Source organism: Martes martes, assembly GCF_963455335.1.
Source record: "Martes martes genome assembly, chromosome: X".
In the NCBI taxonomy this organism is placed as follows: domain Eukaryota; kingdom Metazoa; phylum Chordata; class Mammalia; order Carnivora; family Mustelidae; genus Martes; species Martes martes.
In genome coordinates this window covers 51,485,757-51,502,520 of record NC_137897.1, presented here as the reverse complement: position 1 = coordinate 51,502,520, position 16,764 = coordinate 51,485,757, and the positions used below count along the sequence as shown (strand labels likewise).

Genomic DNA, 16,764 nt, shown 5'->3' with positions numbered 1-16,764 from the left:
ATGTGGTATACACACACACACACAAACATACATGCAATGGAATACTATGCAGCCATCAAAAAAGAAAACGAAATCTTGCCATTTGCAACGATGTGGATGGGACTATAGGGTATTGTGCTAAGCGAAATAAGTCAATCAGAGAGAGACAATTATCATATGATATCACTGATATGAGGAATTTGAGAAGCAGTGTGGGGGGTCATGGGGAAGGGAAGGAATAATGAAATAAGATGGGATCAGGGAGTGAGACAAACCGTAAGAGACTCTTAATCTCAGGAAACAAACTGAGGGTTGCTGGAGGGGAAGGGGGTTGGAGGGATGGAGTCCCTGGGTGATGTTCCTTGGGAAGGGCTTGTGCTATAGTGGGGGAAATAAATAAATACAACAAAATAATAGAATTGGGGATGGACTTAATAAAGTTATCCCTCAAGGACACCTCTAATAATAAGACTGTGTTACTCTAAAACTTGATGGACAAGGAGGTGGTTTGTCAATAACAAACAAACAAACAACCAAAAAACGTAGCTGCTTTTCTAACTCTAATACATACTAGAGATCTTTTAGATATTATAGTCAAATTTGGAAAATTCTGAGGATTTGAGGAGGTATAGTGATTCATGATCACAAAAGATTTTTTAATATATTATTTTTAAGAGATATTTGAAGAACATGGCAAGGCTCAAAGATAAAGAAATATTAATCTTATGGAATCTGTGAAAGGCAGAATGGTGAGAAGAGTACTAGCTTTACATCCACATTGCCCAAGTTTAAATTCCAGTTCTTCTTTTTACTAGCTATAGGACTTGGGCAAGTCTCTTGATCTCCTTGAATCTCAGTTTTCTCATCTGTAAGATGAGAATATTCATACTAACCTCCTAGAGCTTTTGTGAAAATTAGGTGAGAGAAAGCATGTAAATTTCTAGTATGGTGACTGTTGCAGGGACACTGTTACATAAGTCATAGCTACTACTATTATTACCTTGATTCTGAGGCTTACCACATTTTTTTCACATTTTCACATATCCAATATCAATGTAGTTCCACTCAAGTATAGGAGCATAGTTCCAGCACACACATCTTATAAATATTGTATATATTTCATGTTTCTTTCTTATTTTGAAAGAATGGTAGATATCATTTTCAAATCAAGAGAATATGGAATATCCTTTAAGACCTTAAAAATGATGAGGCACCTCAGTGTGGAAAAGAAAACTCCTTGTAGGTTGCTGTCTCCTGAGTCAAATAACTCTTACCAGCAAATGTACCACTGGTATATGGCCATGGAGATCATGAGCTGGCTGCTAACACACCCTGAGAAAAAGATCTTTAAAAGGCTACCTTCTGACCTCAAGGGATCCACAAATGATTAAACATACGTGTCGTCATCCAGAGTCTGGTTCCTGATGATGTTCCTTCCCTTGGGAGCATAGTTCCACTGCACATCCTGGATGGCCAAGTAGTAAACTCGAGTGGCCCCATCAGTTGGATGGGGCCACAAAGGTTGCATCAACAACAGAGTCCAGATGAGATGGCCTGGTTCCATGGCCCACATTCTCTGGGAAACTGTCAGATGAATAGCTGCTGGTAAGAGAGAAAGAAAACAAAAGGTCTTGCCTGTGTCTGAAAAACTAAAGAGGCAAGAGCCAAACCAATTACCTGAGAAAGAAAAAAACAATTAGCCCAGAATCTCTCCCTTACCTGATCTCTTTCAATTCAAGAAACATTCAGTGATCTGTGTATATTGGACTTTGGAGACCAAAGTCGAAAAGTCACTTATAGTGATAATCATGCATCACTTCTTTCAGATTAGGAGTCTGGATACAGTCCCTTCAGCAGTGTAAAAGGAAGAATGTACTCTGGCCCAAGAATTAGGAAACAGGCACCAGAAACTTCGTTGGGTGACTGACTCACTGGTACCTAAATCAAGTCACCAATTCTCCCTATACCTCTTTTTCCTTTGTTGTCACTTTCCATCCTCTATGAATTGTTTAAAAACAAATGAGAATTCACCAAAAAACGTTTACTGGAATGTTCATAGACCTAAAAAAGGAAATAGCCAAAATGTCAATGAACACTAGAATGAATGAGTAAATTGTATTTTATTCATACAGTGGAATTCTATATAGCAATGATGATGAATAAACTACTACTACAAATAAAAATATAGATGTCTTTCACAAATGTAACATTGCAGAAAGAAATAAGACACCAGAAGCCAAACAAAAGGATATACATACTGTATGATTTCATTTATGTAAAGTACAAAATCAGATAAAACTAATCTATGCTGTTAGAAGCCAGGATAGTGTTTGCCCTTTGGGAAGGGATAAGTGACTGGGAAAAGAAGAGGATAAAGGCTTGTAGGTATGTTATATTTCTTGATCTACATACTGGCTACATAGGTGTGTTCCATTTGTGAAAATATATTGTGCTATGAATTTAGCATTTGTGCACTTGTCTGCATTTGTGTTATGCTTCAAAAAAGTAAATAATGAAACAAAACAAGTGAAAATATGTGAGGGAAATATTAACTTCTTAGAAGAAATGTTCTCTGCTGGTTCTCTGCTATGCACAAACCCATTTTATTAGACCAATTCCTGAGTCAGAGTCAGAACTGAGTCTCCAGTTTTTCATTCCAGTACGTCAGCCAAAAGGCTAGACTTCTTGGGGTTGGGATGAAGCATCCAGTCAAATCATACACAGCTACAGTCAAAACCAGAAATATAGACAATAATATAAATACACATATACATAAATTCATGCAGTCTTATATAAAAGCAGACATAAGTGCATGCAGTCTTATCTAAAACCAGAAATGCACACACTTGCATCCACACATAAAATCGCACTGTCACACAGAGTCTTATACTTTAATAATAATAACGACAACAAAAATAAATCAATATTATTGTGTGTGAATGGCAAACTATTCTATGAGTTTTATATAGATTAAATCATTAATCCTCACAACCACACTACGAAGCATATGCCATTATTATCTCCACATTACAGAAGAAGAAACTGCATGACAGAAGTGTAAAGGAATTTGCCCAAGGTCACCTCATTAACAATCAGTAGAATTGCGTTGTGAGCCCAGAAGGTATGACTTCAATCTCATGTTCTTGATCACCATACTATACCACCTTCCACAAAGTATACTTGCACACTCATATACATATATGCACAGAGAACGTGCATATACTTATAGCCATAGCTATATCTGTGAAAGTCCCATACACTCTGAAATATGTAACCACGTGTTGTTATAATCACTTCTAGAAACACACATATACTCATATAGCAAGAGATACACCTAGTTAATCTCATTCATGATGAGGATAATACATATGGAATCTACCATTCATTGAGAGATTACTATATGTGAAACACCATGTTCAGTGGTTTATATAAATCATTTCACTGAATTCTAGTCCTATACACATGAAATAGTGACTATTAATCAAAAATAGAAAATCAAAGATATATACAGACTCACATAGAAAATTCCCAGATATTTACTCTGGCTAGACCTAGATATTTACCTTGGTTAATAAACAGACCAATAGACTCCCCTACAAAATCTCAGCTCCTTCCAAATACAGCAATCACTCAAGTGTTAATCCTGAGTCTCCATATGACATTTGGCAGAAAACCCTTGATATAGAGGAGGACCTGTTCCTGGGTTTTAATTTCCAAAACCTGGGTCTCCCACAGACCAGTTGTGTAGACTTGGGTAATACATAACCACTCTAAACTTGTTTTCCTACTTATAAAATATTTATATTAATGTTAACCTTGGAGAAGTAAATTAGAAAAGTTAAGTGAAAGGGCCCCAGTATGATTCATGTTTAGAACACAACAAAGTAACTGCTGGTTTCCTTCTCTTTCTCCCACCTGACTACACTTAATTTATCTCTACTCTCTCCTGACAAACCATATGTTCTATATTTCTACTCTAAGGGCTAACTTAAATCCCAGAAAGCCCCTTGTAGGCTCTCCATAACAGTGACCTCTGAAAGACTACTTACTCTCTATAACACCCAACTGTGTTAAGTCAGAATTTATATTTGTGTTACCTTTCTGTGAGTTGGCTCATGAATTGTCTTTATTTCTCATATTGGACTATAAACTCTTTGAAGATGGATGTGATATCTTAGAAGTCTCTGTGTATCTATTGCCAAAAATGGTGATGGGGGCTCTGTAGGTATACCATAAACAGCTACTACTAGAGTGCCATAAGGTGACACAAACATACATTTTCCCACCAGTTGACTCTGGTTCAAGTTTGCCACTGATTTCAAAGAGTAATTTTTGGCAATTCACTTTATTAAGCCCAAGTTTCCCTACCTATAATATAATGGAGGTGCTCTATACAGTTCTTAACTTTTGGGGGTCATGAGTGTTTGAGAATATAGTGAAATGCAAAAATGCAGAACTACATGGGGGGAGACAAGATGGCGGGGAAGTAGGAGGAGGCGCCTTTTCAACCTGTACCCTAAAGTGAGCTGATTACCTACCAAAGAACTCCGATCACCCATGAAATCAGCCTGAGATCAGAATTATACACATCTGGATCTCTACGGGAGGCAGAAGACGCCAGTGGGCAGGTAAAGTGGAGTGGGAACGTCGGACTGATATCGGAAGATAAACAAAAGGGGGAGGGAGCCACCAGAGGCGACCGATTGGAAAATAATACCCCAATACGAGAGTGCCCTGCATCTGGGGACCAGCATTAACTTGGAGTCTGGTTGAAAGCACTCAAAAGAGCAAAGGATCGCGGGGGGAAATTGTGGGAATCGGGGCGGCTAGGGACAGGGGCTTAAGTCCCCAGACCCAGGACAGCCTCCCCTGGCGCTGAGCCAGAGAGTGTGGCGGAGAAACCAGGTCTTGGTCCCTGAGCCGCCAGCGCGCCTGAGAACGAGTGGAGTCCGGCTCCTGTGAGGGGCTGGGAGCCACGCCAGAGGGCAGAAAGTGCACCTTGCCTGAGATACGCGTGCGCGCGCCTCTACCCTCCCCTGAGAGAGGTGCAGGAATGCCCAGCCTGGTGCTCTGGGACCCCCGCCATCCTAGAGCTGGAGACGCCCGCACCCCACAACCTCCCCTGGGAGAGGTGCATGCAAGCCCTGCACCCTTAGACCTGGAAAGACCAGGCAGTCCCAGCCCCGGCCAGTGGGAAAATCTCAGTGTGCGATCGCTGCTTGGAACCTCTCTGGCAGCCTGGAGCTGCCCAGACAGCCGCCTCCACTGTGGTTTTGCATACAAGCAGGAGATCCTGCGTCCCCATGGACTGCGACTCAGAAACTGCTCTGCCAGCAGCCCAGCAGCTGCAGCACCTGCAGGGGAGCAGACTGAGGCTTCTCTCTGAGAGGGAGGTCTGGGTGCAGTTTGTTTTCCTCTAAACCTCCAAAAACCATCAAAAGCTGTCAAGGCGAGAGAAAAGAAGTCAACAAACATAAAAACCTCCAGAGAACAAAAGCCTGAAAAAACTGTTTTCCTCAGAGCCCAACCCCTTGAGGGGGGCTGGAGGACTTAACTCAGGGAACATCACTGACTGAAAACCCACGTGACAGCCCCCTCCCCCAGAAAACAAGTCAGGAAAGAAAAAAAAAAAGACTACAAGAGAACAACCACCACTACTTCATAGATTCAACTTTTACTTTTAACTCATTCCCACTATTCTGGTTCATTTTTTTTCTTTTTTTACATAGATAATTTTTAAACTATTTACCATCACAGTGAGATGTCCAGTACATCAAATTCCATAATAAACTTCTAACCTGAATTTTTTTGATACATACACATGTGTTTTTCTTTTGCTTTTTTATTTTTTTTAATTTTTTAAAAAAATTTAGTTTAGTTTAGTCCAGTTTATTCCTTTTGTATTTTTATTTTCTAATATTCATATAGAGTTAAACTTCAAGGTAACCCACTTACTCCAATCAATGCTACCCCTATAGGTAAACCAATTTTTAATCCCCCTTTATTCTTAGGAAAGTTGAGTCCTTTAACAAAGATATCAAGATAACATACAGGAAGAATCAAAATAACCTTCCTCGCCAACGCTGAGAATCTATAACCATGCTCCCATCTTTTTCTTCTGCCAGTGTCTCTGTGTATTTATGTTTGCCTGATATTATATAATATTATACTTGGGGTTCTTTTTGACGAGGTTCTTACTTTTTTTGCCTATATATATATATATATATTTTCTCTGGTCATATATTTTATCAGTCTTTTTGTTTGTCTGTTTTTGTTTGAATACGTCATAAATCTTACCCTGGGGCCCATTTGGGCTGAACCTTCTCTTTTAACTTCCCTTTTTTTCCTGTCTCTCTCTCTCTCTTTTCTTTTTCTTTTCTTTTTCCTCTTGTTTGGGTGGGGAATCCTGAGTGCTTAGAAGTTTTCCAGGGTGCACCTTGACTGCACCACGGTCGATACACCCAGCTACATCTGTCCAGTCATCTCTCAACAAAATGACTAGGAGGAGGAATCCCCAACAGAAGAAAAATACAGAGGATGGGCCTTCTGCAACAGAGCTAACAGCTATCAACATAGACAATATGTCAGAAAGAGAATTCAGGCTAACAATTATCCAGGCAATAGCTAGGTTGGAGAAAGTCATGGATGACCAAACGGAATTGATTAAGGCAGAACTGAAAGCGACCAGGGATGATGTTCATAATGTTAGGGCAGAGCTGAAGGCCACCAGGGATGAGGTTCACAATGCTCTCAATGAGTTCCAATCTAATCTAAATTCTCTAAAAGCTAGGGTAACTGAGACAGAATATAGAACTAGTGATCTGGAGGACAAACAGATAGAGGGAAAGGATCAGGAGGAAGCCTGGAACAAACAGCTTAGAAGCCACGAAAACAGAATCAGGGAAATAAATGATGCCATGAAACGTTCCAACGTCAGAATTATTGGAATCCCTGAAGGGAAGGAGAAAGAAAGAAGTCTAGAAGATATAGTGGAACAAGTTCTTCATGAAAATTTTCCCAATCTTGCGAATGGAACAAGCGTTCATGTACTAGAGGCAGAAAGGTCTCCCCCCAAGATTATAAATTCCAAAAAAAATCCAGGCACCTCATAGTAAAATTGAGGAATCATAATTGTAGATACAATCTCTTGAAAGCCGCTAGGACAAAGAAGCTCCTTACATACAGAGGAAAGTCCATCAGAATAACGTCAGACCTGTTCACAGAGACCTGGCAAGCCAGAAAGGGCTGGCAAGATATATTCAGGGCACTAAATGAGAAGAACATGCAGCCAAGAATACTTTATCCAGCAAGATTGACATTCAAAATGGATGGAGAGATAACGAGTTTCCAAGACCGGCAAGGCTTAAAAGACTATGCAACCACCAAGCCGACACTGCAGGAAATATTAAGGGGGTTTCTATAAAAGAGAAAAAAACCCTAAGAATAGCATTGAACAGAAATATAGAGACAATCGACAGAAAGAAAGACTCCAAAGATAACACAATGTCAATAAAAACGTATCTCTCAATAATCACTCTCAATGTGAATGGCCTAAAAGCGCCCATAAAACGACACAGGGTTGCAGATTGGATAAAACGACAGGACCCATCCATATGTTGTCTACAAGAGACCCATTTTGAACCTAAAGATACACCCAGACTGAAAGTGAAGGGATGGAGAAGCATCTTTCATGTGAATGGGCCTCAAAAGAAGGCCGGGGTAGTGATTCTCATATCAGATAAATTAGATTTTAAACTAAAGACGGTAGTCAGAGATACAGAAGGACACTACATAATTCTTTTTTTTTTTTTTTTTTTTTTAATTTTTATTTATTTGACAGACAGATCACAAGTAGGCAGAGAGGCAAGCAGAGAGAGAAGGGAGGAAGCAGGCTCCCTGCTGAGCAGAGAGCCCGATGCGGGGCTCGATCCCAGGACGCTGGGATCATGACCTGAGCCGAAGGCAGCGGCTTTAACCCACTGAGCCACCCAGGCGCCCCGACACTACATAATTCTTAAAGGGACTATCCACCAAGATGATCTAGCAATTGTAAATATCTACGCCCCCAATATGGGAGCAGCCAACTACATAAGAAAACTATTAATCAAGATAAAGAGTCATATTGACATGAATACATTAATAGTAGGAGATCTTAATACGCCTCTCTCAGAAATAGACAGATCATCGAAGCAGAAAATCCATAAAGAAACAAGAGCATTGAATGACACATTGGACCAGATGGACCTCATAGATATATACAGAACATTCCACCCTAAAACAACAGAATACTCATTCTTCTCAAGTGCACATGGAACCTTCTCCAGAATAGACCACATACTGGGTCACAAATCAGGGCTCAACCGATACCAAAAGACTGAGATGATTCCCTGCATATTCTCAGATCACAATGCTTTGAAACTGGAGCTCAATCACAAGGAAAAGTTCAGAAGGCACTCAAACACCTGGAAGCTAAAGACCACCTTGCTTAAGAATGCTTGGATCAACCAGGAGATCAAAGAAGAACTTCAACAATTTATGGAAACCAATGAGAATGAAGACACTTCACTCCAAAACCTATGGGATACAGCAAAGGCGGTCCTAAGGGGGAAATACATAGCCATCCAAGCCTCCCTCAAAAAAATTGAAAAATCCAGAATACACCAGCTGTCTCTACACCTTAAAGAACTGGAGAATCAACAACAAATCAAACCAACCCCACACATAAGAAGGGAAATACTCAAGATTAGAGCAGAGAACAATGAAGTAGAAACCAAAGATACAGTAGAACGTATCAATGAAACTAGAAGCTGGTTTTTTGAAAGAATCAATAAGATCAATAAACCATTAGCCACACTAATCCAAAAGAAAAGAGAGAAAGCCCAAATTAATAAAATTATGAATGAAAAGGGAGAGATCACAACTAACACCAAGGAAGTAGAAACAATCATCAGAAGTTATTATCAACAGTTATATGCCAATAAGCTAAGCAACCTAGATGAAATGGATGCATTCCTGGAAAACTATAAATTTCCAAAATTGAGCCAGGAAGAAATTGACAACCTGAATAGACCGATATCTAGTAACGAGATTGAAGCAGTGATCAAAAACCTCCCAAAAAACAATAGCCCAGGACCCAACGGATTCTTTGGGGAATTCTATCAAACTTTCAAAGAAGAAATAACACCTATTCTCCTGAAGCTGTTTCAAAAAATTGAAGCAGAACGAAAACTTCCAGACTCTTTTTATGAAGCCAGCATTACCCTGATCCCCAAACCAGGCAAAGACCCTACCAAAAAGGAGAATTTCAGACCAATATCACTGATGAATATGGATGCCAAGATTCTCAACAAGATCCTAGCAAAAAGGATCCAACAGCACATTAAAAAGATTATCCACCATGACCAGGTGGGATTCATCCCTGGGTTACAAGGATGGTTCAACATTTGCAAATCAATTAATGTGATAGAACAAATCAATAAGAGAAGAGAGAAGAACCACATGATCCTCTCAATGGATGCAGAAAAACTTTTGACAAAATCCAGCATCCGTTCCTGATTAAAATGCTTCAAAGTATAGGGATAGAAGGAACATTCCTGAACTTCATCAAATCTATCTATGAAAGACCCACAGCAAATATCATCCTCAATGGGAAAAAGCTTGCAGCCTTCCCGTTGAGATCAGGAACATGACAAGGATGCCCACTCTCACCACTCTTGTTCAACATAGTATTAGAAGTCCTAGCAACAGCAATCAGACAACAAAGAGAAATAAAAGGTATCCAAGTTGGCAAGGAAGAAGTCAAACTTTCTCTCTTCGCAGATGACATGATTCTTTATATGGAAAACCAGAAAGACTCCACCCCCAAACTACTAGAAATCATACAGCAATTCAGTAACGTGGCAGGATACAAAGTCAATGTCCAGAAATCAGTGGCTTTCTTATACACAAATAATGAAAATACAGAAAGGCAAATTAGAGAATTGATTCCATTTACTATAGCACCAAGAAACATAAGATACCTGGGAATAAACCTAACCAAAGACGTTAAAGATCTGTACTCAAGGAACTACAGAACACTCCTAAAAGAAATTGAAGAAGACACAAAAAGATGGAAGACCATTCCATGCTCTTGGATCGGAAGAATCAACATCGTTAAAATGTCTATACTGCCCAGAGCAATCTATACTTTTAATGCCATTCCGATCAAAATTCCACCAGTATTTTTCAAAGAGCTGGAGCAAATAATACTAAAATTTGTATGGAATCAGAAGAGACCCCGAATTGCTAAGGAAATGTTGAAAAAAAAAAAATAAAACTGGCGGCATCACGTTACCTGATTCCAAGCTTTACTACAAAGCTGTGATCACCAAGACAGCATGGTACTGGCATAAAGACAGACATATGGACCAGTGGAACAGAGTAGAGAGCCCAGATATGGACCCTCAACTCTATGGTCAAATAATCTTTAACAATACAGGAAAAAATATCCAGTCGACAAAAGACAGTCTCTTCAATAAATGGTGCTGGGAAAACTGGACAGCCGTATGTCGAAGAATGAAACTCGACCATACTCTTACACCGTACACAAAGATAAACTCGAAATGGATAAAAGACCTCAACGTGAGACAGGAATCCATCAGAATCCTAGAGGAGAACATAGGCAGTAACCTCTTTGATATCAGCCACAGCAACTTCTTTCAAGATATGTCTCCAAAGGCAAAGGAAACAAAAGTGAAAATGAACTTTTGGGACTTCATCAAGATCAAAAGCTTTTGCACAGCAAAAGAAACAGTCAATAAAACAAAGAGGCAACCCACGGAATGGGAGAAGATATTTGCAAATGACAGAACAGACAAAAGGTTGATATCCAGGATCTATAAAGAACTCCTCAAACTCAACACACACAAAACAGACAATCATATTAAAAAATGGGCAGAAGATATGAACAGACACTTCTCCAATGAAGACATACAAATGGCTACCAGACACATGAAAAAATGTTCATCATCACTAGCCATCAGGGATTCAAATCAAAACCACATTGAGATACCACCTTACACCAGTTAGAATGGTCAAAATTAGCAAGACAGGAAACAACGTGTGTTGGAGAGGATGCAGAGAAAGGGGAACCCTCTTACCCTGTTGGTGGGAATGCAAACTGGTGCAGCCACTTTGGAGAACAGTGTGGAGATTCCTCAGGAAATTAAAAATAGAGCTTCCCTATGACCCTGCAATTGCACTACTGGGTATTTACCCCAAAGATTTAGATGTAGTGAAAAGAAGGGCCATCTGTACCCCAATGTTTATAGCAGCAATGGCCACGGTCGCCAAACTGTGGAAAGAATCAAGATGGCCTTCAACGGATGAATGGATAAGGAAGATGGGGTCCATATACACTATGGAGTATTATGCCTCCATCAGAAAGGACGAATACCCAACTTTTGTAGCAACATGGACAGGTCTGGAAGAGATTATGCTGAGTGAAATAAGTCAAACAGAGAGAGTCAAGTATCATATGGTTTCACTTATTGGTGGAGCATAACAAATAATATAGAGGACAAGGGTAGATGGAGAGGAGAAGGGAGTTGAGGGAAATTGGAAGGGGAGGTGAACCATGAGAGACTATGTACTCTGAAAAACAACCTGAGGGTTTTGACGGGCCGGGGGGTGGGAAGTTGGGGGAACCAGGTGGTGGGTCTTAGGGAGGGCACAGATTGCATGGAGCACTGGGTGTGAAAAAACAATGAATACTGTTACACTGAAAATAAATAAAAAAATAATAATAATATAATAAAAAATGCAGAACTACAAAAATATGTTTTACATAAAGACCTCTCAACGAATCCTTTTAAGCTCTCACACTCTGCCAATACTCACACTCACTAATAAAACACAGGTACTTTTACATGTGTCTAAATACAGTCCCACATAAGTAACACAAATGTCCTGGAACACTTGACAGGAAAGGGGTGTCATTTGTTCAATAAAAGTTTTGATATAACCTAGGCATCATTTAAACTCCCCTTTCAGAAAGATGCCAGCAAAGTTGTTGTACCTTAAACTCACTTAACTAGAGAGAAAACTGCCCTGGGTCAGAGTTTCAGAATTAGAGAATATCATAATAAATGTGAAAATATTCTGTAAATAAACCAGTACAGACCTTCAGCATACAATGAGCAAGCATTCAAAGGTGGTGACTAATAACCAAAAGAGCTAGACAATAAAGCCTGAGAAAAAATACTACCTAGCATTTGCCTAGCACTTCCCACTACATAGTATGATTTTTATATCTGCCATTTTTTAATTCTCAAACTTTTGTAATATAAGGATTGTCTTCCCTGTTTCACAACCAGGACACAGGGTTTGAAATCAGACTACCTAAACCAATCCTAGCTCCACTTTTCCTGTGTGACTTGATAAACTATTTCATTTCTCTAGACATAGTGTTTTCACCTTTGAAATTGAATTAATACTATTTCAGAGTAGTTTGAGGATTAAATGAATATAAATCTATAAGTGCATAGGACTTAAATAAGTGATCAAGTGCCCAAGTAAGTGATCAAAAAGTATTAGTGGCTATTATTATTACAGATGGAAATAGGTTTAGAAATGAAATTTACCAGGATCACTACGATTTAACATATTATAGATAGGCACAACATGTACACACTCATAATTTCCCATACACAGCGACACATGCTAAGCATACAGGACATGTATTTGGCTGAGATTAGTCTCTTTGGAAGCAACATGATATAATGAAAAATATCAGAACTTTTGAGTCAGATAGACAGGTTTGAATACTGTTTTCAGTTGTAGTTGAATGAGATAGCATTGAGAATTTAATAGTCACCTGAAAAAAAAAAAGAGTTTTCTTTGTTTCTAAATACTGGTTTCCTCTTTTTCTTCCCAAAGCTGTATTTGTTGTTGTTATTATTGTTGTTATTGTCATTTTTAACTTGGCTTTACAATACACTATAAGAACAGAAGAAAAGTAAACCCATAAAATTCCTTAAGGATCACCTGGATATTTAATGATAAAAACTGAAAATCTTCAGACCCTAGAAAAAAAATAGGCTCTATTTCTGGAATCATCATGTATTAGTTGTATGACACAGAGCAAGTCACCTAATATCCTGAGCCATACATGGTGATGATCTCTTAAATGGAGATAGTCTCTGCTTTGGGTTCCTCATTAGTTTGCTGTGAAAATTTGATAAGATAAAGTATGTAAATCCTTATGTGATCTTTTCACTTGGGCAGGGCTATTTTCTCTCAGCTGAGTCCAGAGAAAGAAGTCCTAAAGAAAGGCAAGACTCAGGAGAAAAAATGAAAGGGAAAGGTTAAAAAAATGAAATATGTAAGGTAAGGAAGAGTCCTAGGAGAAAGCCAAAAGAGGAAAGAAAAATAAATGAAGAAAGGAAGAAGAAAGAAAGAAAGAAGGAAAGAAAGAAGAAAGAAAGAAAGAAAGAAAGAAGAAAGAGAGAGAAAGGAAGAAAGGAAGGAAAGAGAGAGGGAGAAAGAAAAGAAAAGAAGAAAAGAGAAGAAAGGAAAGACAAGAAATACAGAATGAAGAGGTGCCCAAAGGAGGAGAGGTGGAAACAGAGAGAGGGAGAGATGGAGATGGAAAAAGAGAGAAAGAAAGAAAGAAAGGGTGAATGAATTTCTGGGATACTTGGAATTAGACATAGTTTAATTATATACCCTTGAAAATAGCCTTAGGGAGAAACTTAGCAAAAAATCAAGTATCTTCTTCCTTAACCTCATCTTCCTGTCATCAAAATGCCACATGAGCCTGGTCCCCATTACCCAAAAGAATTTGCATTACTGTTTTTCCTAGGATTTGCAAGTTGTTCCTTTAATGCCACAATGTTCTTTTCTCTCCCTCCATCTTTCTTCCTCTGTTGGGCTAAACTGGACTGAACAGAACTGAACAGACTCATTCTAGACAAAAGATCATTCAACTTAACACAGGAATGCTGAGCTAATTTTAGGGGTTTGTCTCTAAGTCTGGCAGCCCTTCTAATAGAACTCTCCATCAAGATTGACCTTTTGATTGGTTCTCTGTTTTCTTAATGTTTTAATGTTTTTTCTTCACCTTGTGACTCAAAACAAAACAAACAAGCAAAGGGGAAAGAAATGGGGGGGCAGAGCAAAACAAGAAACAGACTCTTAACTATAGAGAACAAACTGATGGATAACAAAGGGGAGGTGGGTGGGGAAGGGTTAAATAGGTAATGGTGATTCAGGAGCGCACTTGTGATGAGCACCAGGTGTTGTATGGAAGCATTGGATCACTATATTGTACACCTGAAACTAATAGTACACTGTATGTTAATTAACTATAAGTTGAGTAAAAACTTAAAAAAAATAGATTCCATATAGGGATTTTCTCACCTTCACTAGGTATAGGCTTTTCTCTTCTGGGAGGGAAAATGCAGAAAATGTTAAAAGCCCAAAAGGGTTCCAGATAGTACAAGTACAATTAATATTATTATGTAACCATTATTACTGTATCCTAGCATGTCAAATATGGGAAAATTGAGGCCCAGAGAGGAAGAAACTCACCTGAAATCCTGAGAGCCAGGACTAGACCCTAAGATTTCTGATTCCCCAGCCTGGCAATAATGTCCAGTGTGTCACCACAATACCATTTCTGAGACAATATGATTCCACTGCATACTGGTATTTCTGGTAATAAGACTGCTTTATTTCCTCATACGTCAGTTGCAGTATCATAGAAAGTAAACTAATTTTAAATTAGATGACCTGGATTCAAATCCTTCTTCTTGCCTGTAATTTCAACAAATCACCTTTACCTACCCGAGCCTCAGTTTTCTCATCCAAAAATGGGAATATTCATCTCACAAGATTGTTTCGAAGTTCAAACAAAATCATGGATTTGAGTTCCTAGCAAAGAGCTTGGAATACAATAGATGCTTAGTAAAAAGCTCAAATATGTTATAGATTCATATATCTATAAAGACTTTCAGAAACCAACTTTTATCAATCCCTTGATGTGACATATAGAAAACTGAGGTCAGAGAGGTAAAGGAATTTGCTCAATGTCAAGCAGCCAGTTACTGGCAAAGCCAGAAGATGAACCCATGTTTTCTAAAATATTTCTGCTACTTAGACACTAAACATGAGTAACAATTTTGATTTAAAGCTGATAGTTTGATTCAGCTATCATTTATTGGCTTATTCTACACCAATTTGGATCTCAAAATATAAAAACCAAGTGGTTGTTTTTAAGTGTTTGAGGTTCCAACTTATGTAGTCCTCAGATCTATCACCTAGATAAACTCCTCAATTTGTGAAGCAGAAAATGAGCACATTATTTCAACAATAAAATTAACTACTTTATACAACTCTGTGATTATCCCTGAAGCAGTCAAGCCAGTGTGGTCCTGGTAATTTTGGCGAGAGAAATGAAAGGAGCCTCTTGTTCACTTTAACTTTCCTACCCACCCAGCCAAGCTTCCTCCAACCTCTCTGACGCTGACTTTCCCAGTGACCTAGGAGTCCCCTAAACCCAGCCAAATAAAGGTTTTTGCAAAGGAAGGAAGGTGAGGTAGGATTTGGAAAGAGAGGAAACAAAGCTTACCTTTACTAGGGTAAACCCTTCTATATTTATGTCAGCAGCCCAGTGATGCTGAACTGCAGCCCCTGGTATGAGTTGGCCAGCCCTGCTCAGTCAGTATCCTGAGTTACAGAGCCTCTCTCATAAATAAGCCCAAGGTTCCAATTTGGCTGGTGTTACCAGAGTGAAATGAATAGAAGAGAGGGCAATGCTGGGTGCTTTTTTTTTCCCCAAAAGTAAACTTTTGGAATGTCTTGTTTGGCCCAGTTTGGTACAAAACCTGGGATGGTTCTTTGATCGTATCTGGGTGTTTTTCACATCCCAGTTAGGATCTCAGGAGGAATTGCAAGGGGGTGGGCTGCATTTTTCTTATCAAAGCTTGATAGTTGGTCTTTGCTGAAAGGGGGAGGAGAATGCACTGTCAGTGTGACCAGTCAAAGCTCACGGACAAATTCCAGCAGCCCTATTATAACATGGAGGACATTAAGAGAAAGAAAGGAAAAATGAATTGGGAGAAATCGGAGGGGAAGATGAAGTATGAGAGACTAGACTCTGAGAAACAAACTGAGGAGTTTGGAAGGGAGGGAGTGAGGGGATGGGTGAGCCTGATGGTGAGTATTAAGGAGGGCATGTATTGCATGGAGCACTGGGTGTGGTGCATAAACAATGAATCTTGGAACACTGAGAAAAATAAAATTAAATTAAGGTGTTAAAAAAAAGAAATGGGGTCTTTTGGAAGACTTATTAGATGTGGGAAGGGCCCCCACACCCACCAAATTTTTTCCTTCTGCTGTGAAACACAGTTGTAAGCCCTGCATGTTATTCTAAGGCATGGTTGCTTGATAATAGAAAAAAAAATGAAACTGGTAATAAAATGAAGAGCTTTCTACATGCCAGGCCCTATGATAACTACTTTACAAGCATTCTTTAAGTCTCACAATCATCTTGTGAAACAATTACTCTAATTCTTATTTTACAGCTGAAGAAAACCAGGCTCTGAGAAAGAAGGTAACATGTACAAGGTCACACTGTTAGGAAGTTAAAGGAGAAGGGGAATTTTACTGAGCCCATCTAGACTTTTAGCCACCACATTATCATACTGTGTTGCTAAGGGGAGAAACAGATAACTTTTTTGAGATGAAGAAAGTGACTTCAAAATTATGTGCCTTCCGTGCACCAGTCACTGTTAGAATTTTTTTTAA

General features: G+C 39.0%; 1 protein-coding gene across 6 annotated transcripts in view; it reads right to left on the bottom strand.

Moving 5' to 3' along the window:
• The window catches only part of LOC308337105 (hephaestin), a gene marked incomplete at both ends in the record, with an annotated part of 126,672 nt that overhangs the window by 109,087 nt on the left and 821 nt on the right, over window positions 1-16,764 (bottom strand). For 5 of the 6 annotated variants that reach the window (XM_080795135.1, XM_080795134.1, XM_080795137.1 and 2 more), the window contains one exon: window positions 1,377-1,543. In XM_080795135.1, the coding sequence (XP_080651261.1) occupies window positions 1,377-1,543 (167 nt within the window). Of the gene's footprint in view, window positions 1-1,376; window positions 1,554-16,764 lie in introns of those variants that run through there. The other variant, XM_080795136.1, reaches the window with a different exon arrangement.